The sequence below is a fragment of the Pongo pygmaeus genome, chromosome 12 (assembly GCF_028885625.2).
Source record: "Pongo pygmaeus isolate AG05252 chromosome 12, NHGRI_mPonPyg2-v2.0_pri, whole genome shotgun sequence".
In the NCBI taxonomy this organism is placed as follows: Eukaryota; Metazoa; Chordata; class Mammalia; order Primates; family Hominidae; genus Pongo; species Pongo pygmaeus.
This window is the reverse complement of record NC_072385.2, coordinates 41,204,415-41,231,326: the sequence shown is the minus strand read 5'-3', so window position 1 is coordinate 41,231,326 and position 26,912 is coordinate 41,204,415. Positions and strand designations below refer to the sequence as shown.

Sequence of the window (26,912 nt, the reverse complement as noted above, 5' to 3'; positions counted from 1 at the left end):
GGCGGAGTCTGGCGGGCTCAGCGGGCTGCCAGCCTAGGCGTCTGAGGCCAGAGAACTCGGCCACCGCCTCACTGGGCCGCGCCCGGGCGGACACGCCCCCCGCACCCCCACCCCGCGCCCACGCCACCAGGCCACGCCCACTTCCGCTCCCCGCAGTCTCGGCCACACCTACCTAGGGCGGCCTCGCCTCAGGGCCCGCCCACTTCCGGCCTCGCGTGGGCCGCAATCACTGCTCCGCAGTTCCCGCCTGCATTCCTCGCGCCCTCTTTCTGGAGTCCCAGCTCTCCTTCAGCCCGCCCCAACGCTGACGCTCAGTCCTCAGGCGTCGAGGGCAGTTCCTGTGAGGGGCTCGCTTGGCGCACGCAAAACGCTCAGCGCGCACCATAGGGCGTCCGCCCCAACCCCGCCCCCCGTCCCCCCCCGGAGGCCTCCAGCTCGGCCCCGCCCCTGTCCCTTCCCCGTCCCGGAGGCAGCCTAGCCTCGCGCCCAGCCCGTTGCTGCAGCCGTCCCGCCTTCCCGCCGCCGTCGCCGGGACCAACCGCTCGGGGCCCGGCTGATACAGCCGCTTCACCGTGCCCCCGTCCGCGACCATGGCTTCCTCCGAGGTGGCGCGGCACCTGGTGAGTCCCGCCGACGCCGGGGCCCCAGCCCCGCGCTCCCCGGCCCCCGCGGGACTTCCCCGCCCTCGACCCACCGGCCCCCTGGTCCGGCCCGAGATTGTGACCCGCGCCCCCTCGGGCCCCGCCCGCCCAGTCCTCCCCGGCTTCCGCGGCGGCCGGGCGCCTGGGGCGGGAGAGGAGCCTCTGCGGAGCCTGGGCGCGGCCGGACCCCGGTTCGCGGGGCGCGGCGCCAGCGTCGGGACGGTGGGAGAGTTCTTGAACGACTTCCCGGTCTTTGCCAAAAGTTATATCCACAACGGTGATTGTGGGTCTCTCATGGCTATAACGGTGTTGAAGGCGCAGTGCGTACTGATTGAATAGCAGTCATCTTTTACAGCCGTGAGCACTTCCGAGCCTCCCTGCCCCCGGGAGAAAGCCCGGTTTCTCTGGCTTTTCAAAAGCTCTCCCGTTTTATCCAATGGTGTGGTCGTCCAAGTTTTCCTCCATTGGGATTTTGAACTGTTTTTTTTTCCCGCCTTGACTCTTTTGTACTCTAAAAGAACGCGTTTGTTCACTGTTTACAACCTTTCCAGTTACTTTTGTATATTTATCTCGCTTGCTAGTAAGCCAGCGGTTTTCAAAGTGTGGTTACAACTATTTTAATAGTACCAAGGTCGTGTACATCGAGTTTTCCAAAGGCTACATGATATGGAATGATCTCACCGCCGTTTGGAGGGCTGATGTCTGTGTATTCTTAAAAACAAATACTCCTTTTTAATTTTTGATAGTAAACATTAGTGGTTTTAATCTATGTAAACAAAAGCCCTTTGGAGGCTGGAGACCAAAAAGTTTGAGAACTACTCTACTAAGCAACCTCCTACATGAGAAGTTTAAATTGTAGAAACAGTTCAGATTGTAGGCTGAGAGATTAGAGGATCCGTCCAAAGTGACACCGTTGGTTTGTTTTATAGAACGTGGACAAAGATTTTTCTCCCTAATTCAGCCCAGGTCTCTTTTCGTTCTATCGCGTATTTAAAAAAATCTCAAATTTTCTGTCTGGACCCCCTTGTCTCAGTTGCTGTGTTTGTGTGCATGTGTGAGTGAGGGAAAATTGAGGGGTCCTGGTGAGGAAAATGTGTTTTATAAACTCTTTGATTCATACAGTACATATCCAAACAAGCTTGAGCAGAAGAGAACACTTCATTTAGCTGATGTTAGATTTCTTTTTAATTGTACTTAATTTGCTTTGAGGCTAACTTTACTTATTTTCGAATTAAACTGTATTTTGCGTTAATTGTAGATTAATATGCAGTTGTAAGAAATAATACAGTATAGTGAGAACCCTGTACCCTTTATCCAGCTTTCCACAATAATATCTGGCAAACCCATAGTACGATATCACAACCAGCATATTGTCATTGATTGATACAGTGAAGATAAAGGATGTTCCCAGGACCAGGAGGATCCCTTAATGCCTTTTTATAACCACACACACTTCTTTCCTGCCCTGCCTCCTTCTTAACCCCAGACAATCAGTGATTCGTTTTTATTCCTATAATTTTGTCATTCCAAGACTTATATAATGGAATCACCCAGTTAGTAACCTTTTGAGATTGGATTTTTTTTTTTTTTTAACTCAGCAAAGTTCTGGAGATTCATCCAGGTTGTTGCATATATCTGCAGTTTGCTGAGGTAGTATTCCATGGTATGATTGTGCCACAGTTTGAAGGACATCTAGGTTGTTTTCGGTTTTTGGCTATTGGCAATAAAGCTGCTACAAACATTCATGTACAGTAACTCATAATGTAAGCATAAGTCTTCAGTTCTCTGGGATAGATGCCCAGGAATACAATTGTTGGGTCATATGGTAGCTGCATGTTTAGTTTTATAAGAAACTGCCAGACTTTCTCAGAATGGCTGTATTGTTTTCCATCCCTGCCAGAAAAGTATGAGAGGTCCAGTTTCCACACATCCTCACCAGCATTTGGTGTTGTCCCTGTTTTTAATTTAGCCATTCTTATAGGTGTATAGTGACACCTCATGGTGATTTTAACTTGCATTTCTCACATTGTCACCCAGGCTAGAGTGCAGTGGTACCAAGATGGCTCACTTCTACCTCAGCCTCAACCTCCTGGGCTCAAGCGATCCTCCTGCCTCAGCTAGAACTATAGGTGTGCACCACCACAGCCGGCTAAATTTTTGTATTTTTTGTAGAGGCAGGGGTGTGACCATGTTGCCCAGGCTGGTCTCAAACTCCTGGGCTTAAGTGATCCTCCTGTCTCGGCCTCCCAACATGTTGCCTATTTTCTAGTTTGATTTTTTTTTTCTGTTGGGTTTAAAGTTTTTTAGGTATACTAGATTCCAGTCCTTTCTCAGATATGTGATTTGAAAATGTTTTCTTTCAGTTTGTAGTTTATCTTTTCATCTTCTCACAGGGTCTTTTGCAAAGCAAAAGTTTTCAATTTTGTTGAAATTTATCATTTTTTCCTTTTATGGATTGTGCTTTTGGTATCAAGTTTAAGAACTCTTTGCCTAACCTTAGATCCCAAAGATTTTCTCTAATTTTTTTCCTAAAAGTTTTATAGTTTATGTTTTACATTTATATTATGACCCATTTTGAGTTAATTTTTCTGTTAGGTGTCAGACTTAAGTTGAGGGCCATTTTTTGGCCTATGGATGTCCAGTTGCTCCAGCACCATTTGTTGAATAGGCTCCCTTTCCATTATTGAATTGTTGATGCACTTTTGTCAAAAGTCAGTTGAGCATATTTGTGTGGGTCTGTTTCAGTCTATTTCTGGGTTTTCCGTTAGCACACAGTCTTGATTCCTGTAGCTGTGTAAGTCTGAAATAAGGTAGACTGATTTCTCCCACTTTATCCTCTCCCCCAGATTTTTAGCTATTCTAGTTCTGTGCCTTTCTGTGTAAGTTTTAGAATCGTCTTATCTATATTTACAAATAATTTTGCTGGGATTTTGAGAGGAAATACATTAAATGTTTATATCGATTTAGGGAGAATTGATAGCTTTACTATGTTGAATCTTCTAACTCATGTACATAGTATTTCTCTTCATTTCTCTCTCTTTTTTTTTTGGAGACGGAATGTCACTCCGTCACCCAGGCTGGAGTTCGATAGCGTGATCTCAGCTCACCACAACCTCCACCTCCCTGGTTCAAGCGATTCTTCTACCTCAGTCTCCTGAGTAGCCAGGAATACAGGCATGCGCCACCACGCCCGGCTAATTTTTTGTATTTTTAGTAGACACAGGGTTTCTCCATGTTGGTCAAGCTGGTCTTGAACTCCCAACCTCCGGTGACCCACCCGTCTCAGTCTCCTGAAGTGTTGGGATTACAGGCATGAGCCACCATGCCCGGCCCAGACCTTGTTTTAATAGAAGAGGATATTAAAATTCAGGGAAGTGGCTGGGCGCAGTGGCTCACACCTGTAATCCCAGCACTTTGGGAGGCCCAGACTGATGGATCATGAGGTCAAGAAATCGAGACCATCCTGGCCAACATGGTAAAACCCCATCTCTACTAAAAATACAAAAAATTAGCTGGGCTTGGTGACGTGCGCCTGTAGTCCCAACTACTTGGGAGGCTGAGGCAGGAGGATCACTTGAACCTGGGAGGTGGAGGTTGCAGTAAGCCGAGATCGTGCCACTGCACTCCAGCCTGGTGACAGAGTGAGACTCAGTCTAAAAAAAAAAAAACCTCAGGGAAGTTTAGTGTCTCGCTTAAGGAATTGCAGCTAGTGATTGTGAGATCTGCTCTGTGTCATATTGTTCCTGCCATTATCTCCACCGTGCTCCTTATTAGGAATTGCATCATTTTATGATTCAGGAGATCCTGGCTGTATAATTAGTTATTGTTGACTGAGATAGTGGATCTTGAAATAGTGTTGAGTACAGTCCACTGACTGCCTTTTCATCTCCTGAGAAACACAGCCATAATTTTCCACTTCTTCAGTTATCCTTACCTTTTAAGTGGTGTCCAAATCTTGCAATTCCTGTCGGCATTTGTCATTTCCTGTTTTAGCTACAATGCTTCTGAACTTTTTTTCTCATTCCTTCTCAGTTTTTCTTCAGTAAGGATAATTTTTGTATCTGAGAGCCTTCTCATTTGTTTTACTTTCTGTCTTGAAGTTGTGATTCTTAATTCTTTCTTGATCTTTTTTTTTTTTGAGGCAGAGTCTTGCTCTGTCACCCAGGCTAGAGTGCAGTGGCACGATCTCGGCTCACTGCCAGTTCTGCCTCCCGGGTTCATGCCATTCTCTCCTGCCTTAGCCTCCCGAGTAGCTGGAACTACAGGCGCCGGCCACCACATCTGGCTAAGTTTTTGTATTTTTAGTAGAGACAGGGTTTCACCATGTTAGCCAGGATGGTCTCAATCTCCTGACCTCGTGATCCGCCCACCTCGGCCTCCCAAAGTTCTGGGATTACAGGCGTGAGCCACCGCGCCCGGCCTGTTCTTTTCTTTCACGTCCTGGTAATTACCACCTCCACACCTTCGGATATTCCCATCTCTTCATCTGGAGATCCTATAATCATTGTAGTATAATGAAAGACTCAGTTCCCATGCTACTTCCTCTGAAGCTTTCCCAGAGAACCCCAGCCCCCGGCAGCCAGGCTACTTCTCATGTGGCATTTGGTCATATGCTACCTTGCAGTACCTCCTAATTTATGTTTTTGTATTGTTAACCTTTTGCATCAAGTAAGCTCTGCATTTTTTCATCCTTAATTAAATGATCTGTTTTCCAGAAGAGCAACCTGTGTTATTCTTTGTATCCTCCATAGCCATACTCATATATCTTTGAGGACAGGTGTTGATTATTTTTTTATATGGAAAGTATGTTATCTTGGACAATTTTATTCTTGCTGAATGTTAAATGAATAAATTATAAATGCTTGCAGGCAGCCAGGAGCTGTTTGTTCATCTACATGTATGTTCTAATGAAGCCCCACTTTCCCTAGGCTGAAACACTGATAGTGTCATACTTTTCAGATATTCCCAGACCGATTTTCATTATAACATAGTCCCAGACTATGTTTGGATTAATTGATTGATTGATTGATATATTTTGGTGTGTGGGAAAGAAGGAGAAGGATGCTCTTAAATTTTTATAATCTACTGCAGTATAGATTCCCTCTCTTCAAGAATACATATAGGACCCTTGCTTTCAACCATATTAATGTAATTTATCTCTGCTTTAGATTTTGAGCATTCATAGTATAAAATGCCTGATGCGCAAAGCTTTTGTAATGAGAACTTTAATTCTTACACTTTCTTCTGATAATATCTGGAAGGTTGATTTAGATAATGTTTTATTTAGAAAATTTAATATTTTTTAGGATTTGTATCTACTACTGATTTAAGGATTTTGGAGGAGGAATCATGTATCTCATAGTCATAATGACAAAAGTAAAATATTTTAAATTCTAATGTTAAATACCTTAAAAAAATATGATTTAATAGCTTGGGATATAGCACTTATACTTTGTTGGTATTACTTTTAGTAAATAGGCTACCCGGTCTGTGCCAGGTAGGATGGGCTCCCCAGCCCCTCCACACTAGTTTCAGCCTAAGATCATATAACCAACGAGCTTAACCAAAGATAAGGTAGAAATGTGGCTATTCTCTGATTTCCTTTACCTTCCTCCCTTAAGAATCAGATCAAGTTTATCCTGCCCTCTGTGTGGTCTGTATTTATGGGGATAGCAAGAAAGTCCTATTGTCTTAGAGTGCGTGTTACATAGAAAGAGTTCATAAATTGTGAAATATTAGGTAGGGAGTATATTGATGGATACCTTGAATGTTTTGTGAGTGTCCATGAGAAAACTGTATCCCAGTCTCTCATGGACAAATAGAAGCTGTGCATGGTGACATTTTTCCTTAGCTGCATATATACTATTTGGCAGGAACATTGCCTTGAGCTCTAAATTAGGCCAGAATTACTCAAACGATTTTTGAAAATTAAAATAAAAAGCTGCTTTTGTTATAAAAGACCTTTAAGAGAAATAGTTGACTAAGGTATTCTATGTGTATGGATGAGAAATGTTCTCATTGACAAATTAGTAGCTAGTTCTGCTCAATCTGAATGAGTCACGGCTTCAGAAACAGACATTTAACTTTTCCCCATCTCCAGCATAATCTTCAGTTTTTTTTTCCCATTTGCACTGCATGAAATCTGCTTTATAGAAAGTCCTTTTGTCGTCTTATAAAAGTATAGATACCTCTAGGCAAGTTAGTCAGTGGGTGACTTTCCTAACGCCTAGGGAGATCCTGTGAATCAAGGAAGTCAGTTTCCCTAGGGGTGAACACAGGTAGGTAGTTTTGATTTAGGGCAGGTTGGGTGAGAAGTCAGGGGAGGGGAGGGCTGCAAAAAGGGAGGTGGGGAAAGACTAAACTTTGCCTTTTTCAAGGTTTATCTAGAACAGTGTTTCTCAACATTTTTTCATTATTGCCCCCTCCGAAAAATTACATTTAAATAAAATGTAATTAATTAATAACAGATTTAATTTTTATTAAATCAGCCCAGGTAATTAAGTTCTCCCTAATGTGAGGAACCCAGTACTGAAGAATATACATTTTTCAGATAAGGTTGAGCTTTGGTGAGGGCCACAGACCATTTATTTATTTATTTATTTTTGTCCTCCCAAGAACCAATTTCTGCTCTCTTTAGGGGGAGAGATAATACAGGTACTGCCCCCATTGAGAATGCATGATCCATTTAGCCATCCTAGCAATAGGGCAACATATGTTTTTTCTTCTGAGTCTGCTACTAGATTTGAAAACAGTCTAAGACTAAATACTCTGTATATTATAAGTTAAATGAGGCATTCAAGAATCTACTCAGGACCTTAGCTGTTTGTAATATTGTTTCTATGGAGACTGTATTCTTACTCCAAGCAGCTTACTAATACGAATTTTTGGAAAATACAAATTATTTGTGTGATTATGATGTATACTACCTTTAAATAAGTAGAATGAAAGCTTTTTACAAAAAGTTCAATATTGAGGAAGAGATGGCCATGGATTAGCGGAGAAGAGCAGGCTAGACATTTTAGACAGGAAGAATATTCACTGTCTGACACTGTTTATATGCTCAAACTTAAAATAACATGAGAAGCCTTTCAATTCTTCACCATTCATGAAAGAAATAGCTTTGCTGGGCGCGGTGGCTCATGCCTGTAATCCCGGCACTTTGGGAGGCTGAGGTGGGTGGATCACCTCCTGTCAGGAGTTCGAGACCAGCCTGGTTAACACGGTGAAACCCTGTGCCTGGTGGTGCATGCCTGTAGTCCCAGCTACTTGGAAGGCTAAGGCAGGAGAATCGCTTGAACCTGCGAGACAGAGGTTGCAGTGAGCCGACATTGCACCATTGCACTCCAGCCTGAGTGACAGAGTGAGACTCCATCTCAAAAAAAAAAAAAAAAAAAAAGCTTTAAAATTTCTAGTGCAATTTTTTTTTAATAAAAGGGAACTTTTTAGCTATTATTTTCAACTTTTAGTGGCCTAGTAATCTCTGAAGATCTTTGCAGGTAATAAAGTAGACAAGATATATTTTTCTGTGGACTTGTCCTTTATGGTTATAACTATGTCCACTATAGTAATTGAATGCTACCAGATGCTGAAGTGCATTCACCATGGCAAGTACTTCCCTTATGTTATCACATTTTATTTTTTATTTTTTGTTTTTTGAGACAGAGTCTTGCTTTGTCGCCAGACTGGAGTGCAGTGGTGCAATGTTGGCTCACTGCAACCTCTGCCTCCCGGGTTCGAACGATTCTTCTGCCTCAGCCTCCCGAGTAGCTGGGATTACAGGCATGTGCCACCACACCCAGCTAATTTTTGTAGTTCTAGTAGAGGCAGGGTTTCACCATGTTGGCCAGGATGGTCTCAGTCTCTTGACTTCATAATCCTCCCTCCTTGGTCTCCCAAAGTGCTGGGATTACAGGCATGAGCCACTGCACCCGGCCTGTGTTATCACATTTTATTTGCCCAGCCCATGAGCTGAGTACTGTTAACTCCAGTTTTTTGGATGAGATGCAACTTTCACACATCCTTGCACAAAATGTCTCTTGTTTCCTCCATGTTGTCTTTGTACCTCCTTGCCCCAGACCTCATTCCAGGCTTTGGCAGTTCTTAATGATGCAGCATTTTGCATCTGTTGCTACTATACAGTTAATTCTAACAGCCTTCTTAACATACATTTATACTGATGTCATGCTAACTCTTCTTTGTGACATGGATCATTGAGAGAATTTCTAGGGGCGCTCTGTTTTGGTAGAAGATAGGCTGCTTGTCACATAGTAACAGAAATTCTGTTATATAGAAAAGAATTATAATTTACAGTTTCCATGTAACTCTGAGGACTAAAGAACCTAATACAGCATTATAATTTGAGCAGTTGGAGAAAATAATTTTGTTTTGTATTTGCATATTTTGCTATTTATTTTTTATGGTGATTACAAAAATTATACAGATATCATTTAGTTTATCCTCAGGTATTCTGATTAGCTTTTTTAGCTACACTTTCCCATTTACCTACCTTTTAGTCAGAAAATTATGTTATACTTTTATGAATTAACTTTGTTATTTAAGTACAATTTATTTATTTATTATTATTTTTTGAGATGGAGTTTCACTCTTGTCACTCAGACTAGAGCGCAGTGGTGCGATCTCGGCTCACTGCAACCTCCGTTTCCCGGGTTCAAACGATTCTCCTGCCTCAGCCTCCTGAGTAGCTGGGATTACGGGCACCTGCCACCACGCCCGGCTAATTTTTGTATTTTTAGTAGAGACAGAGTTTCACCATGTTGGGCAGGCTGGTCTCAAACTCCTGACCTCAGGTGATCTGCCTGATCATACTAGTAATATGGTATGATTATATTCAACCCAAAAACTAAGCCTGACTGGCTTGATGAATTAAGCTGAATCTTTAGTGCTCTTATCAGTGTAGAACAATTTAAGTCTCAAGGAATCAATGGAAACTTCAAGAGAAGTGAGAATTACCACTGGGCCATGTATATTTGTTTTTGATAATGTAAAATTTACCCTAATTATATGCTTGACTAAAGATTTGGGTGATTACATAAAAGTTCTTTGAGGGATCCAAGGTGCTCATAGGAACCTTAAACTCAGTAGTTCCAAAATTGCATGAAACCTGTGCTGATTCCTCTCCTATTCTCTTTCCTGCTTCACAGTGACATCTCTCCAGTGACCTTAGTTTGAGTCACTTGGACTCAGAATCATGAAGTCAGCCTCTTGCAGCCTCACCTTTTCTGCTGTCCTTGCATTTACATGTAAGCCTCCTTGGGCTTCAATGATGAGCTCACTGTGATTTTCCAACCATACCAGTTATATTTGTACCCTTGGCACACGCTGATTCCACTACTGTGTTGTCCCTCCCCTCCCATCCCCAGAGTCTCGCTCTGTCACCCAGGCTGGAGTGGCACAATCTTGGCTCACTGTAAGCTCTGCCTCCCGGGTTCATGCCATTCTCCTGCCTCAGCCTCTTGAGTACCTGGGACTACAGGTGCCCGCCACCATGCCTGGCTAATTTTTTGTATTTTTACGGAAGATGGGGTTTCACCATGTTAGCCAGGATGGTCTCGATCTCCTGACCTCGTGATCCACCCGCCTCGGCCTCCCAAAGTGCTGGGATTACAGGCCTCAGCCACCACGCCCAGCCTCTTTTCTTTTCTTTTCTTTCTTTCTTTTCTCCCCGCCTCACCCCTCCGTCCCCTCCCCTCCCCTTCCCTTCCCTTCCTGTTCCTTCTTTCCTTTCTTTCTTTCTTTCTATGGGGTCCCGCTCTGTCACCCAGGCTGGAGTGCAGTGGTGCAGTCTCAACCACTGCAACCTCCGCCTCCTAGGTTCAAGCAATTCTCCTGTCTCAGCCTCCCAAGTCGCTGGGATTACAGGCACACGCCACCACACCTGGCTAATTTTTTTTAAATTTTTTCTTTTTTTTTTTTTTTTTTGAGGCGGAGTCTCGCTCTGTCGCCCAGGCTGTAGTGCAGTGGCATGATCTTGGCTCACTGCAAGCTCCACCTCCCAGGTTCACACCCTTCTCCTGCTTCAGCCTCCCGAGTAGCTGGGACTACAGGCGTCTGCCACTATGCCCAGCTAATTTTTTTTATTTTTAGTAGAGACGGGGTTTGTATTTTTAGTAGAGATGGGGTTTCACCATGTTAGCCAGGATGGTCTCGATCTCCTGACCTCGTAATCCGCCCGCCTTGGCCTCCCAAAGTGCTGGGATTACAGGCGTGAGCCACGGTGCCCGGCTTAAAATTTTTAGTAGAGACGGTTTCACCATATTGGCCAGGCTGGTATCGAACTGCTGACTTCAGGACCCACCACGCCCAGCCTGTCTTGTCTTTATTTGTTAGGAAATTTCCTGTTTCTTCATCAAGTCTCTGCTCAAGCCTTTTCTTGCCAGTGCTTTCTCTGATTTTTCTTTGCTTGAAAAGCACTTGCCAGTGCTTTCTCAGATTTCATTATACCCTGAGTGTCTTTTCCAGATTTTTAGTTGTATGTACGTCTCCCAATTGTACTAAGATTTAAATTGCAAGGATATTGATTTATACAGCTTTGATCCACAATGCCTGGGGTCTGTTATTCTGTCCTTAAAATGTAAGGCTTTAAAAATAATATTGTGAGGCCGGGCACAGTGGTGCACGCCTGTAATCCCAGCACTTTGGGAGGCCGAGGCAGGCGGATCATGAGGTCAGGAGATTGAGACCATCTTGGCTAACACGGTGAAACCCCGTCTCTACTAAAAATACACAGAAAAAAATTAGCCAGGCGTGGCGGTGTGTGCCTGTAGTCCCAGCTGCTGGGGAGGCTGAGGCAGGAGAATGGCGTGAACCCAGGAGGTGGGGCTTGCAGTCAGCCGAGATTGCGCCACTGCACTCCAGCCTGGGTGACACAGTGAGACTGTCTCAAAAAAAAAAAAATAATAATAATAATGATGATAATAATAACATTATGTACATTTGTGGAGTAAGTGAAAAACAATAAGCATTGATAGACTTCACACTGATTCCAAAGTATTCTTTTTTCCCAGATGTTCTTGTCAACTTTAGGTCCTTTTAATGCTTTTTTGTTTTGTTTTTTTGTTTTGTTTCTGAGACAGGGCCTTGCTCTGTTGCCCAGGCTGGAGTACAGTGGCGCAGTCACAGCTTACTGCAGCCTTGACCTCCCAGGCTCAGATGATCCTCCTGCCTCAGCCTTCCAAGTATCTGTTTCCACAGGTACACACCACTGTGCCTGGCTAATTTTTTTTTTTTTTTTTTTCTTTTTGAGACAGGGTCTGCCTATGTTGTTCAGGCTTTAAGTCCTTTTAATGGGTATCTATTTCTCTTCCTTCCCCTTTTCTTCAGCTCCTCTCTCATTTGCTTTTCCTGGGCTAAATAAATGACTTCTCAAATTTCATTGGCTTTTCTGTCACCTAGCCTGCATGGAACATGCTCTCTTTTGAAGGAATTCAAGCCATCTAGTAATCCTTTTTTTTTTTTTTAATTTGATACGGAGTTTTGCTTTTGTTGCCCAGGCTGGAGTGCAATGGTGCGATCTCGGCTCACTGCAACCTCTGCCTCCCAGATTCAAGCGATTCTCCTGCCTCACCCTCCCGAGTAGCTGGGATTGTAGGCATGCGCCACCACACTCAGCTAATTTTGTACTTTTAGTAGAGACGGGGTTTCACCATTTTGGTCAGGCTGGTGTCAGACTCCTGACCTCAGGTGATCCATCCGCCTTGGCCTCCCAAGGTGCTAGCATTACAGGTGTGAGCCACCGTGCCCGGCCTACTTTTTATTTAAATAAGCTTTGAGATTTAGTTCCACAGGGTCTTTTCACATCAATAAGATGCAATTTTATTGTCCTTAATCTCCCTTTCTGTTCATGCAGTTTCTGTAAGTTGTTTTCATTCTTCACATCACATACTTTCTCTCATTGCTTGTTCCAAGTTATAGTCATAAAATCTGAGTTGAAAGGGATCTTAGAAAATCGTTACCTTTGTTACCCACTTAGTACAGAAATCAGCTCTGTAGTATTGATAGGGTTTACTGTGCCACTGTTGGAACCCTTCCAGGGCCTGAGCTCAGTGCTTCCTAGGCAGCTCATTTCTCTGTTAGACAACTTGAGTCCTTCAGTCATTTCCCTTCCTTGTGTCAAAATCTGCCTCACCGGTCTATTCGTGGGTCCTGGTTTTTCCCTCGGGAAGCTCATTTCCATATGACAGACTGAATATACTTTGCTGTCCCTTAATCCTCTTATGCTGCAATAGGCTAACAATATTGGGAAAAAGTCATATTTCCTTGACTTATACAGTACTAGAAAGTAACTTGTAGAGTATTAGAAAACTTAATCTGTAAGACATCATAAAAGAAGATTTAGTTACTTTTTTTTTTTTTAACTTCAGGGTGTAGAAAGATATTTTGAGCTTTATATTTAAGGAAGAAGCCATAAAGGAAAAGATTTATAGTTTAGACTTTATGAAAACTGGAAAGATCAGTAATAAACCAGGAAAAGATATTTATGATACACATGACAAGCAAAGAGTTATACTCAGCAGCTCTTACTAATAAGAGAAACAAAGAAGGGGTACCCTGATAGGCAAGTGGGAAAACATGAATTGGTGATTTATGGAAATATAGGAGAAATGGCCAGTAAGCTGAAAAATGTTTAAAATACCAGAAGTCAAATTAAGATGTCAGTTTTGCCTGTCAAATTGACAGAAATTTAAAAATTGTTAATACCCTGTACTGATGAATATATAATGAAATGGACCCTTTTATACACTTGTGATTATTGTGAAAAAGGTATTTGGTCTCTGACCCCTGACATACAACTGCTGAAATCCTTAAAACTTCCAAAGTGATGTCTTTTGTATGCTAATGAGATGACTGGTGGCTGGCAGCCCCTAGGTAGCTTAAGGATGGGGCTGGTTACCAGAAAGAACAAGGCAAGATTAGAGGGTTGGGACTTTCAGTTTCATCCCCCAGTCTCTAGGAAAGGGAGAGGGGCTGAAAGTTAATTGATACCAGTGACCAGTGGTTAATCAACCGTGCCTGTATAATGGAGGCTCCTTAAGAACCAAGAAGGACTGGGTTTCAGAGAGCTTGCAGATAGCCAAACATGTGGAGGCTTACACACATCCATGTGTTGGGAGGGTGGCATACCCCCTTCCATGGGGACAGAAGCCCCTGGGCTTGGAACTCTTCCAGATCTTGAGCTTTGTATCTCTTTATCTGGCTGTTTATTTGTATCCTTTAAAATATTCTTTGTAATAAACTGGTAAATGGAGCAAATGAGCAAATTAATTGAACCCGAGATGGGGGTTGTGGGGACCCTGATTTCTAGCCATTTGTTAGAAGCATTGGAAAATAACCTGGGGCTGGCGATAAGCAGAAGTGGAGTGGGAATGGGGCAGAGTCTTGGGGACTAGCCCTCAGTCTGTGGGATCTGACTCTGTTGCCAAGTAGATAGTTTCAGAATTAAATTAGAGGGCACCCAGCTAGTGTCTACTACAAAACTGATTGCTTGGTGGGTGGGTGGGAAAAAACTTCCCAAATTTGGTCACAGAATTATCCTGTGTTGTGTGAGAGCAGAGGAAAAACAGTTTGTGTTTTTTTTTTTCAACTCATTGCTAATATTAGAAATATAAGCAGGTCCAGTCTCTTTGAGGGGCAGTTTGGCAGTATGCTTGGAACAGGAATTATATTCTAGGAATTTATCACAAAGATATTGTCAGATGCACAGAATAATTGATGGTTATACAGGTGAGTTGGGTGGAATTCTGGAAACAGACATATAGGAGGAGCTAGCAGTGTAGGAGATTTCTTGGAGATGAGGGGCAGGGATAGTATTGCCTATGAAAGTTGAAGAGGGAAGAAAGCAGGACATGTGGGTGTTGGGGAGAAAGCCTTCAGGCCCTGATCCAGACCTTGATAGCCGTGCAAGGAAAGAAGGGAGGAAGCCCAATTGAGCGGTGAGAGCTGCAGAACAATGTGGATCTGACAAAGTCTGGGCCAGGCAGCCCTGACATCCCTGCTGTGCCCAGTCTTCACCTACCAGCTGCCTAGGGAGAAAGTGTTCTTGGGTCTATACTGCAGCAGATTCCAAAGGCTCTACAGGTGGAGACGGTCAGCGAGCTGCAATCTTTGTAGGCACAGGACTAGGTATTGCTTGAAGGGAGAATCAGAATGGCGCACCTCTTTGGCTGCCATGAGAGGAAGTTCGTTGTAGTGTTAGTAAAATAGCACAAATTGGAATATTCATTGCAGTGGTACTGAAACAGCACAAATTAGGAATGATATTTTTTCTATAATAATTTTCTAATTAGGAGGAGTAATTTTAAAATAAGATTTCATTTGTATTTTAAACTGTCATTGTTATAGTGCAAGCTTTTGTTAAGCTTGAGACTCAACTCTTTTATATGAACTACTATCAAGAATTTCCCCATCTTGATGATCTTTTGAGACTAAAAAGTAGAATTTGCAGTTATCCTTTGACTTTTGATGTATTTGTTGGAGTTTGATGGTATAATGGAGGTGCTATTTTGCTGGGATTGGACAACCCTAAGCCTTGCTGTACTGACACCCTCCGGGAAGATATGCAAACAGGCCATGCACACTGGAGGCCAACTTGCCGCTGCTTTATCTTGCTCACTGTTGGTAATTTCACTTGAGTTCTTTTTTTCTTTTTGGAGACTGAGTCTTGCTCTGTTGCCCAGGCTGGAGTGCAGTGGCACAATCTCGGCTCACTGCAACCTCCACCTCCTGAGTTCAAGCAGTTCTTCTGCCTTAGCCTCCCAAGTAACTGGGATTACAGGCGCACACCACCATGCCTGGCTAATTTTTGTATTTTTAGTAGAGAGAGGGTTTCACCATGTTGGCCAGGCTGGTCTCAAACTCCTGACCTCAAGTGATCCACCAGTCTTGGCCTCCCAGAGTGCTGGGGTTACAGGTGTGAGCCACCGCGCCCGGCCTCCACTTGAGTTCTTTTTTTTCTGGGTTGTAATTAACATCCACTTCTAGCAGTATGGTCTGCGTTGACTTGAATAACTTAATGTTACTGCTTGTTTTAGGAAAATTTTAGATCACTGTTAACCTGTAACTTTATTTTAACTTGAATTTTCCCTTAACCTGAAGATATTATAAAATGATTTTAAATAATAAGTCTGTGGAATCTTTCAAAGTATTGTTTCAAGCCAAATACCCCACCCTCTGAAACTCATAAAATAGGCCCAGATAATAATTATTTTTTTATTTTTATTTTTTTTTGAGACCTAGTCTCACTCTGTCGCTCAGGCTGGAGTGCAGTGGTGTGATCTGGGCTCACTGCAACCTCCGCCTCCCCGATTCAAGCAATTCTCCTGCCTCCTGGTAAATGGAGCAAATGAGCAAATTAATTGAACCCAGCCTCCTGAGTAGCTGGGATTACAGGCGTGCACTGCCATGCCTGGCTAATTTTTGTATTTTTAGTAGGGATGGGGTTTCACCATGTTGGCCAGGCTGGTCTTGAACTCCTGACCTCAAGTGATCTACCTGCTTCAGCCTCCCAAAGTGCTGAGATTACAGGCATGAGCCGCCACGCCCGGCCTCCAGATGATAATTATTTAGGCCACTTTTTGCTTTTTGTTCTCTCTCTCGCTCTTGCTCACATTGTCCTAAAGAATGCCAAGAAACACCTCATAGAATCCCAAGGGACAGTTTAAAAACTTTGGTTCTATATTTTGGACTAACTTTATAATAATAAAAATTTTGGAAAAGTGAAGTTAAAGTCAAGTGATTATAGGGCCGGGCGTGGTGGCTCACGCCTATAATCCCAACACTTTCGGAGGCTGAGGTGGGCGGATCACCTGAGGTCGGGAGTTCGAGACTAGCCTAACCAATGTGGAGAAATCCTGTCTCTAGTAAAAATGCAAAAATTAGCCGGGTGTGGTGGTGCATGCCGGTAATCCCAGCTACTCTACTTGGGAAGCTGAGGCAGACAAATCGCTTGAACCCGAGAGGCAGAGGTTGCAGTGAGCTGAGATCACGCCATTGCACTCCAGCCTGGGCAGCAAGAGTGAAACTCCGTCTCAAAAAAACAAAACAAAACAAAACAAAAACATAAAGCTAAGTCAGGATTCTGTTGCCTGAGGCTCATTGTTCTGCTTAGGGGGCGGCTGTAAGGCATTTTCAGAAATATTTCCCAGCAGGATAAGGAAAATTGTTATCTAGGGGCCTGTTGGGAAAGAAGCATCAGAAGTTTATCTGTAATTGGTGGACAGGAAAAGGCCATGTTTCCCAAGGGCCCCAGGATGAATTGTGTGTCTGTCACATTGCCTGTATCCCACAAACAGATTTTAAAGAAGGTGCAGCACCTGACCTTCCTCCAGCCATCCCATGTCTGGCACTTCTTTCTAGGACTCATAGATAATACAACTTTTAAAAAAGTATATGGTAGACCTTGCTAGGAGTTAAGTTACTGTATGGGATTTTTCCTTTTGGAAAGTAGGTGTGTAGATTTATATGTGGTTTTGTGTGTGTGTGATATATATGTATCTTTAAAATAGAAGCTACAGGAAAAGCAAATTGACTATGTAGTCAAAGGTGGTTTGAGATGGTTAGTCTCCTTACCCCCTTGTGCGTTGAAACGAGATTGTGGTCACCTATTGTGCATTCATGTTTCTCTTGAGACACAGTCACAAGGTCAAGGACCATATCTTACTACACTACTGTTGAGACTGCAGAGCCTAGCTGAGTGGTTTACACATACTAAGTGGGTGGTCAACAATAGAGCAGGCCAGAATTCTTGCAGATTTTTAACTTTTTTCTAATTTAGTGTTTCTTAGCCCTACACAGAGCTCTGTTTGCCATTAGAGGGATTCAGCCAACTCTTGTCCTATTGTTACTTTTCCTGCTAATTTATTAAAAACCTTTTCCAGCCAGGCACGGTGGCTCATGCCTATAATCCTATCACTTTGGGAGGCTGAGGCAGACAAGTTGCTTCAGCTCAGGAGTTCGAGACCAGCCTGGGCAACAGAGTGAGATCTCGTCTCTACAAAAAAATTAGCCAAGTGTGCTGGGATGTGCCGGTGGTCCCATCTACTCAGGAGGCTGAGGCAGGAGGATAGCTTGAGCCTGGGAGGTGGAGGATCTCAGCAGTGAGTCGAGATCATGCCACTGCACTCCAGCTTGGGTGACAGAGCCAGAACCTGTTTTAAAAATAACTAAATTAATAAATTTAAAAAAAATTAAGAAAACCTTTTCCAGTATTAAACTTGTTTTGGAAATTTAACTGACCAAGTAGTACTAGTGGGAAATATTTGAAATAATTATTCATGTTACTTTAATGTGACTCATTTAAACTTACTTATCAAAACATTTATCCACTGAGATTTTAAGTAGGCTTTTTGGCCGATGTTCAGAAACACAGTAAATGAATAAACACAAGCAGATATTTGATATGAACTTACATAAATGACAGAAATTTAACCTATATTTTATTTAAGTTTAATGGCAAATGAGTATAAATGAGTATAAAGCCTCTAATTTTTTTCTTTCTTTTTTTTTTTTTTTTTCTTTTTTTGAGATGGAGTCTCGCTGTCTGCCAGGCTGGAGTGCAGCGGCGCGATCTCGGCTTACCACAAGCTCTGCCTCCTGGGTTCACGCCATTCTCCTGCCTCAGCCTCCCGAGTAGCTGGGACTACAGGTGCCCGCCAGCACGCCCGTCTAATTTTTTTGTATTTTTAGTAGAAACGGGGTTTCACCATGTTAGCCAGGATGGTCTTGATCTCCTGACCTCATGATCCACCCACCTCGGCCTCCCAAACTGCTGGAATTACAGGCGTGAGCCACCATGCCCGGCCTAAAGCCTCTAATTTTTTTCTAAGCAAATTTTACTTATCAACACTAAGCAGCATTTCACCAAAACTCATCATATGCTATCATTATATTAAAAACTAAAAACCACTTTTTTACCAGTAATTTTTAAAGTTTGATTTTCAGCCAGGTGTGGTGGTGCACGCCTTTAGGCCCAGCTGTTTGGGAGACTGAGGTGGGAGGATCGCCTGAGCCCGGGAGGTTGAGGCTGCAGCGAGCTGTGATCACATCACTGCACTCCAGCTTAAGCAGTAGTGGGAGATCTTTTCTCTAAAATAAAATAAAAATTAAACTTTTCCTTAAAGTTCTATACTTGACAAGTCAAAATAGTATAGCCTCAGTGAATTGTATGTGTGGTGCATCACTTATAGTAGACATAGATGCTGAGAGGCAAGCAGGTAGTATGTTAGGTCTGGAATTAATGACGAGCATGGAATGTTCTACCCTCCTCCTCATTGTGTCTAATGCAGGGCTCTGAACAGGGCCCCTAGCCAGTTATTATCTGTGGCACTTAGCCTTTAGCAGAAAGTCAGACTCTAAATGGACATTTCTGGTTTACTCAGTCTGCCACTCAGGTATTGTCCCTAATCTGTTCCTTTTTTCCTTCAAATTCTTATACTTACTGTACTTTCTCCAAGTATGAAATTCTGCCTTCTGGTGTTTAGGGATTTTTTTTCTACCTTAAATTTCTCATCTAGATTTATACCTCTTTCCTGGCTCACTTCAAAGTCATTTTCTTCTTTGATCCTGCCTTTAGTGATCTCTAATTTCTCCAAATTTCTGTAACTACCACTGTTTGTTTCCAGGGGCTCTCACTTTGTTTCTGTCCTACAGACTAGAGGGACGTGATACTGCTTAGGTACCACATGATGACAGGGATTGGAGGGCCTTTCAGATTGGCAGGGTGTAAGTGAAGTATATGTGTAGTTAAAAGCTAAAGCCTGAAGCCAGGTATTATAATCAGGCTAGTCTCTGATGTGCTTTGTATCATTACATACTTTTTGCTTTTTAGATTGTGAAAACACAATCAGGACCGTTGTGTCCCTCACTAAGCTTTTGCATGCTTTTAAATAGGAGCATCTTCCAACTGACAAGCGTCATTTTATGTTGGAAAAACTTAGGATTTGAAAACACTGTTGGCTGGGCGTGGGGGCTCAGGCCTGTAATCCCAACACTTTGGGAGGCCAAGGCGGTAAGGATCACTTGAGGTCAGGAGTTTGAGACCACCCTGGCCAACGTGGCGAAACCCCATCTCTACTAAAAATACAAACATAAGCCAGACGTGGTGGTGCTTGCCGGTAATCCCAGCTGCTCGGGAGGCTGAGGCAGGAGGATCGCTTGAATCCGGGAGGCAGAGGTTGCAATAGCTGAGATTGCGCCCCTGCACTCCAGCCTGGGTGACGGAGCAAGACTGTCTCAAAAAAAAAAAAAAACAAAAAAAAAACACATTGTTATTCGGAGTGTTCAGTCACAAGGTCAGCCTATTTTATCAAAATGTACCAGCAAAAGATTGTTGTTAGCATATATGAAATTCAGTCACGATGTACACTATTTTGTCTGTGTAGGATTCATTCACTGTGTGTGTGTGCGCGTGTGCGTGTGCGTGTGCGCGTGCGCGCACGCGTGCACAGAGGATCAGGGTGAGGTGGTGGGAGCACCCAAGTTCTCTCTTTCATTGCAGTGCCATTTGTTGCAGCATGGTTCATTGTAATTACAGAGGAGAGGACAGTCTCAATGAAGAGCGTCGATATATATACACCACACTGTAGTATACAGAGGAGAACACTATGCTGTAGAAAGAATGAGGTAGATCTAAATAGTACTGCGAAACAATCTCCAGGAGAGATTCAGCAAAAAAAACCACAGTGCAGAGCAGTAGACAGCTACCATTTATATAAACAAAGGAGGCCTGCTTAGACATGCACAGCCTCTCTCTGGAAGGATGCGTAAGGGTCTGGTGCCTCTCGGGAAGAGCGCTGAGCTGCTAGAGAACCAAGAGTGGGAAGGGAGTAATTGTGCACTGTATTCTCATTACACCATTTGCAATTTTTTTTTTACCACATTCATATTAATATTACTTTTTAAATAATGTGACGTTTCCTCAGTATCTTGTGCTGTGTTCAGAAGTAGGATAGCAGTACCTTGGAATTAGTACAGTTTTTCTTGTACCTCTCTTCCCTCATTCTCTACTGTTGTGAACAGTGAATATCCATTTGGTTTACAACTTGAGGCAGTAGAAGGAACATGAGTTTGGCAGTCAAATCAGACCTGTATCTATACCCTACTGGTTTGTATGATTTTGGGTAAATTACTCAACCTTTCAGAATCCGAATTTTTTCATCTAGGCTGTGGGAATGTTAATATGTATAGCTCAGATGTATTGTAAGGATTAAATAAGAAAATGAACTTAATGAGCTAGCATAGTGATATGGACATGTAATATGAGTTCTATAAATGATTATTTTAGTGACTAAGGTACTTGTTCAAATTATAAAATCCCTGCTTTCCCCACCGCACCGCAATTGTAGCATTCTTGACATTTGTATTTCCTCTGACACGCTACAGTGGAACATACCTAATTTTGAGGGACTTCTTGGCTCTTAGAGTATCTTTAAAAATGAAAAGGCCAGGCGTCGTGGCTCACGCCTGTAATCCTAGCACTTTGGGAGGCCGAGGCAGGCCGATCACGAGGTCAGAAGTTCGAGACCAGCCTGACCAACATGGTGAAACCCCGTCTCTACTAAAAATACAAAAATTAGCCAGGCATGGTGGCGCACACATGTAATCCCAGCTACTCAGGAGGCTGAGGCAGGAGAATCACTTAAACCCGGGAGACGGAGGTTGCAGTGAGCCGAGATCATGCCACTGCACTCCAGTCTGGGTGACAGAGCAAGATGCCGTCTCAAAAAAAAAAAAAAAAAAAAAAGTTCTCTCTCTCTACTTGTAAATGGAAGTTTACTAATTTCTTAAGATTTTTTTGTGTGTAAGTATACTACTGTATATGTTGAATATTATGTGTAATTTACTTATGTAGATACCTATCCAGCAAGAAAGCCACAATTTCAAACATGATTCAATAATGTAGACTACACGTCAAAACTTGGTGATAACAACATTATTATAACACCTTATTCATGTAAATATATTATTTAGATAATGGGTTTTGGGGAGTAATGTTTCTGTTTCCTTTTAAGCCTTTGTATTCCTTTTTTAGCTCTTTCAGTCTCACATGGCAACGAAAACAACTTGTATGTCTTCACAAGGATCAGATGATGAACAGAGAGTGAGTATGTCTTTTAAATAGATAGCATATTGTACTCTAAATGCTTCTATGATTTTAAAATAACTACTTGGAGTGTTTATAGACTCTTGTGATAGAGACTTCCATTTGTACTTACCTCCAACGTGAATTAAATTTTCTGTTGATTCAAGTGAAAAGTCAATGATGGATTGAATAATTGAGTATCCACAATATTCTTAATTGAGTATCCACAATATTCTGACATTAAGGAAATTTTTTTTTCTGTTTCTTTTTTTGTTTCCTTTTTTTTTTTTCAGACAGAGTCTTGCTCTGTCCCCCAGGCTAGAGTGGAGTGGCATGATCTCGGCTCACTGCAACCTCTGCCTCCTGGGTTCAAGCGATTCTCCTGTCTCAGCCTCCCAAGTAGCTGGGATCACAGGTGACTGCCACCACATCCGGCTAACTTTTTTGTATTTTAGTAGAGATGGGGTTTCACCATGTTGGTAGGCTAGTTTTGAACTCCTGACCTCAAGTGATCCACCCACCTCAGCCTCCCAAAGTGCTAGGATTGCAGGCGTGAGCCACTGCGCCCAGCCCTGTTTCTTTTTTTCGTTCGTTGTTTGTTTTTGTTTTCTGAGACAGAGCTTTGCTCTGTCGCCCAGGCTGGAATGCGATGGTGCAATCTCAGCTTACTGCAACCTCTGCCTCCCGGATTCAAGCAATTCTCATGCCTCAGCCTTCCAAGTAGCTGGGATTACAGGTGTGTGCCACCACACCTGGCTAATTTTTGTTTTTAGTAGAGACGGGGTTTTGCCAGGTTGCCCAGGCTGGTCTCGAACTCCTGGCCTCAAGTGATTTGCCTACCTCAGCCTCCCAAAGTGCTAGGATTACAGGCATGAGCCACCACGCCCAGCCGTTATTTGTTTTTTGAGCACACTGCAGAATGTGGTGGGTGCATAGAACTCCTGTGAATGGCAGAGTTTAGGGAGCCCTTGGGTGGTCCTGCCAGCTGCCTCCCTGATGCAAGATTAGATCTGATGCTTCTAAGGGTCTGTGGGGAGGGGTTTGGTAATTCATATTGAAATTTGTATTTAAAAATAGGAAGTAAATTTGGTGAAAGAGGTGAGTAACTAGAAAGAAAATTACGAATACAAACGTGGGTAATTCAGTAAGTTGTTTTTTATTTTGTTTGTTTTTGAGACAGGGTCTCACTCGCTCTGTTGCCCAGGCTGGAGTGCAGTGGTGCAATCTCGGCTCACTCAACCTCCACCTCCCAGGTTCAAGCAATTCTAATGCCTCAGCCCCCTAAATAGCTATGATTATAGGCATGTGCCACCACACTCGGCCAATTTTTGTATTGTTATTAGAGATGGGGTTTCGCTCATGTTGGCCAGGCTGGTCTTGAACTCCTGGCCTCAAGTGATCCATCTGCCTCCGCCTCCCAAAGCACTTGGATTACAGACGTGAGCCACCACGCCTGGCCAGTAATTAAGTAAGATTAAATAATTTCCTTTAGTTCTGTGCTCCAATAACTGTAGTCTCTTCTTGTTTTTCCCTCTTTCTCCGTATATCAGTGGTACTAACAGTCTATTCCATCTTCCTCACAGACTTTTTGAATGATGTTTAATCCTCCAGAGATTACTGTCGGAGTCACTAGTAATCTTTAGTGACTAGTCCATCCAGTGGCTGTTGCTTAGTTTCTTTTTCCCTGGCCCCTCTTTTGTGTTACATCATGGGGACCACACCCTCATTTTTGAAATGCTTTTTTCCAGTGACATTAAAATCCTGTCATTGTAGAACTAGAAGGGATCCTAGAGGCCATTTAGTTCAATTTTTATGTAATAAGCATATGCCTATCAGATAACAACTTTAACAAGTTATGAAGTTCTTACCATCTTGAACACTTTCACGAGGAAGAAGCCTAGTGCTTCTTCAGTGCTCTTTAAAAAAATATGAAGATAACATGCTTACGTGACTAAAAATGATTCAAATGGCACAAAAGAGAATATAGTATACTAGTTTTCTGTTGCTGCATAACAAATCGTCACAAATTTAGCTGCTTAAAACAGCATCTGTTTGTTAGCTCTCAGTTCTATAGGTCAAAGGCTAGACGTGGCCCATCTTCCTTCTCTGCTCTGGGTTTCATACTCAAGGGGTCAGCTTCTGGATTCTTATCTGGAGGCTTTCCTTCCATACTCTTTCCGGTTGTTGGCAGAATTCAGTTCCCTGCTGGCTGGGGGTTGTTGTCAGCTCCTAGAGACCACTCCATTCTGAAAGCCAGCAAGGGAGAACTGGCAGGTGGAGTTCTCTTCATGCTTCACGTCTTTGGCCAGGAAGTGCCCAGGCCCTGTTAAGGATTTACCTCATGGCCGGGCATAGTGGCTCACACCTGTAATCCTAGCACTTTGGGAGGCCCAGGCGAGTGGATCACCTGAGGTCAAGAGTTTGAGACCAGCCTGACTGACATGGTGAAACCTTGTCTCTACTAAAAATACAAAAATTAGCCAGGCGTGGTGGCAAGCACCTATAATCCTAGCTGCTCGAGAGGCTGAGGCAGGAGAATCGTTTGAACCCAGGAGGCAGAGGTTGCAGTGAGCTGAGACCACATCATTGCACTCTAGCCTGGGCAACAGAGCAAAAACTCTGTCTCAAAAGAAAAAAGGAAAAAAAAAAAGGATTTACCTCATTAGGTCAGGCCCAGCCAGGATAGTCTCCCTTTCGAAGACTGAGTGGTTTGGGACCTTAATCACTCTGTAAAATCTCTTCTCAGAGACACCTAGGTTAGCGTTTGATTTAATAACTGGGAGAAAGTTTGTGTGCACCAGGGGCATCAGTGTTAGCGACCATCTCAGAATTCTGCCCACCATATACAATAAAAAGCGATATCTTCTCACCCCAACCTGTAAGTCTACTGCTGACTGGTAACCACTCTCAATAGTCTGTCATTACCCTTCGAGACATTTACATCTGTATATATATAAATATATGATTATGTGAAAAATGCGCATAATGCATATTTTTAAAAACTCTGACCTCAGTAAATAAATCACTATCAGGATACCTAGCTAGTCATCCATGTTGTGACATGTATCAGTAGTTTAGTATACTACAATTTGTTTATCTATTCACCACTTGTTTAATATTTGGGATCTTTCCAGTTTTTGACCATTGGGAATAAAACTGCTGTGAACATTGATGCATAAGTTCTTGGGTGGACATATGTTTTCATTATTTTGGATACCTCCAAGCGGGTTTTTTTTTGGCTATGTAATAATATGTGTTTAACTTCATAAGAAACTACCAAGCTAGTTTCCAAAGCAACTGTACCATTTTGCATTCAGACTAGCAAATTTATCAGCATTCCATTTCTTCATTATCTCCAACACTTGACATGTTCAGCCTTTTTATTTTAGCTGTTTTATTGGATATTCAATGTTACTTTTTATTTGTTTTTATTTATATTAATTTTTTTGAGACAGAGTCTTGCTCTGTCTCCCAGGCTAGAGCACAGTGGCAGGATCTTGGCTCACTGCAACTTCCGCCTCAGGTTCAAGCGGTTCTCATGCTGTAGCCTCCTGAGTAGCTGGGACTACAGGCATGCACCACCATGCCCAGCTAATTTTTGTATTTTTGGTAGAGATGGGGTTTTGTCATGCTGGCCAGGTTGGTCTCAAACTCCTAGCCTCAAGTAACCTGCCTGCCTTGGCTTCCCAAAGTGCTGAGATTATAGGCATGAGCCACCGCACCTGACCTGACCGCTTGAACCTGGGAGGTGGAGGTTGCAGTGAGCCAAGGTCGCACTACTGCACTCCAGCTTGGGTGACAGAGTGAGACTCCATCTCAAAAAAGAAAAAACAAAAAACAGAACAAACAAACCAACAACAACAACAAACAAACAAAAAACCACAAAAATTACCCAGGCCTGGTGGCGCCTATAATCCCTACTACTCCAGAGGCTGAGGTGGGAGAATCACTTAAACTCGGGAGGCGGACATTTTACATTTTCTTGATAACTAATTTTCTATATGTGCCATTGTCCTTTCGTTTTCTTCTTTTCTACCTTCTTTTGGATTCATAGAGAATTTTTATGACTCAATTTCATTTCTGCTTTTGGCTTATTAGCTATACCTCTTTAGCTTTTTATTTTTTTTTATAGTAATTGACCTAGGCTTTAACTTAACCACACCCAACGTTCAAATAATATAATATTTTAGCCCGGCACGGTGGCTCACGCCTGTAATCCCAGCACTTTGGGAGGCCGAGGCAGGCGGATCACCTGAGGTCAGGAGTTTGAGACCAGCCTGGCCAACACAATGAAACCCCATCTCTATTAAAAATACAAAAATTAGCCAGGCGTGGTGGGCGCCTATTATCCCAGCTACTCGGGAGGCTGAGGCAGGATAATCCCTTGAACCTGGGGGACGGAGGTTGCAGTGAGCCAAGATCACACCACTTCACTCCAGCCTGGGCGAAAGAGCAAAACTCCATCTTAAAAAAAAAATTACATATGTAACACTTTATGTATACTGTAGAAACCTTATAACAATATTCCTTCAGTCCTCCTCCTGTATTTTGTGTTTCTTATACATTTTATTTGTGCATGTAACCTGTTGTTTTTGTTACTGCTTTAAACATTTGTATTTTCAAGAAGTTAAAAAAAACCTCTCTTGTTTACCCACATACTTACCTTTCTGATGATCTTCATTCCTCTTTGTAGATCTGTTGTCATTTTCCTTTCTCTTGAAGAACTTTTATCATTTCTTATACTGTGGGCCAACTGGCAGTGGATTTTCTCAGATTTTGTTTATCTGAAGTTGTCTTCATTTTGCCTTCATTTTTGATGTTTTCATTGGCTGTAGAATTCTATGTTGTCTTTTTTTTTTTTCTTGGGGGGAGTCATTTTATAGGGGTCATTGTTTTGTCTTCTGGTTTGCATTGTTTCTTAACATCTGTAGCTCACTGCAATGTCCGCCTGCTGAGTTTAAGTGATCCTCCCACCTCAGCCTCCCGAGTAGCTGGGATTATAGGTGCCACCACGCCAGGGTAATTTTTGTGTGTGTGTTTTTGTTTTGTTTTGTTTTGTTTTGTTTTGTTTTTTTGAGATGGAGTCTTGCTTTGTCACCCAGGCTGGAGTGCAGTGGTGCGATCTCGGCTCACTGCAAGCTCCACCTCCCGGGTTCAAGCGATTCTCCTGCCTCAGC

At 42.9% G+C, this 26,912-nt stretch overlaps 1 protein-coding gene across 8 annotated transcripts in view; it reads left to right on the top strand.

Annotated features, from left to right (window-relative positions):
* Positions 1-6: 6 nt before the first annotated feature.
* The window catches only part of SEPTIN10 (septin 10), a 71,718-nt gene continuing 44,812 nt past the window's right edge, over positions 7-26,912 (top strand). For 2 of the 8 annotated variants that reach the window (XM_054475012.2, XM_054475011.2), the window contains exons 1-2: positions 7-620; positions 21,685-21,753. In XM_054475012.2, coding sequence (XP_054330987.1) covers positions 591-620; positions 21,685-21,753 — 99 coding nt within the window. In that variant the 5' untranslated portion in view covers positions 7-590. Of the gene's footprint in view, positions 621-21,684; positions 21,754-26,912 lie in introns of those variants that run through there. The other 6 variants (XR_010123031.1, XM_054475014.2, XM_054475017.2 and 3 more) reach the window with 5 other exon arrangements.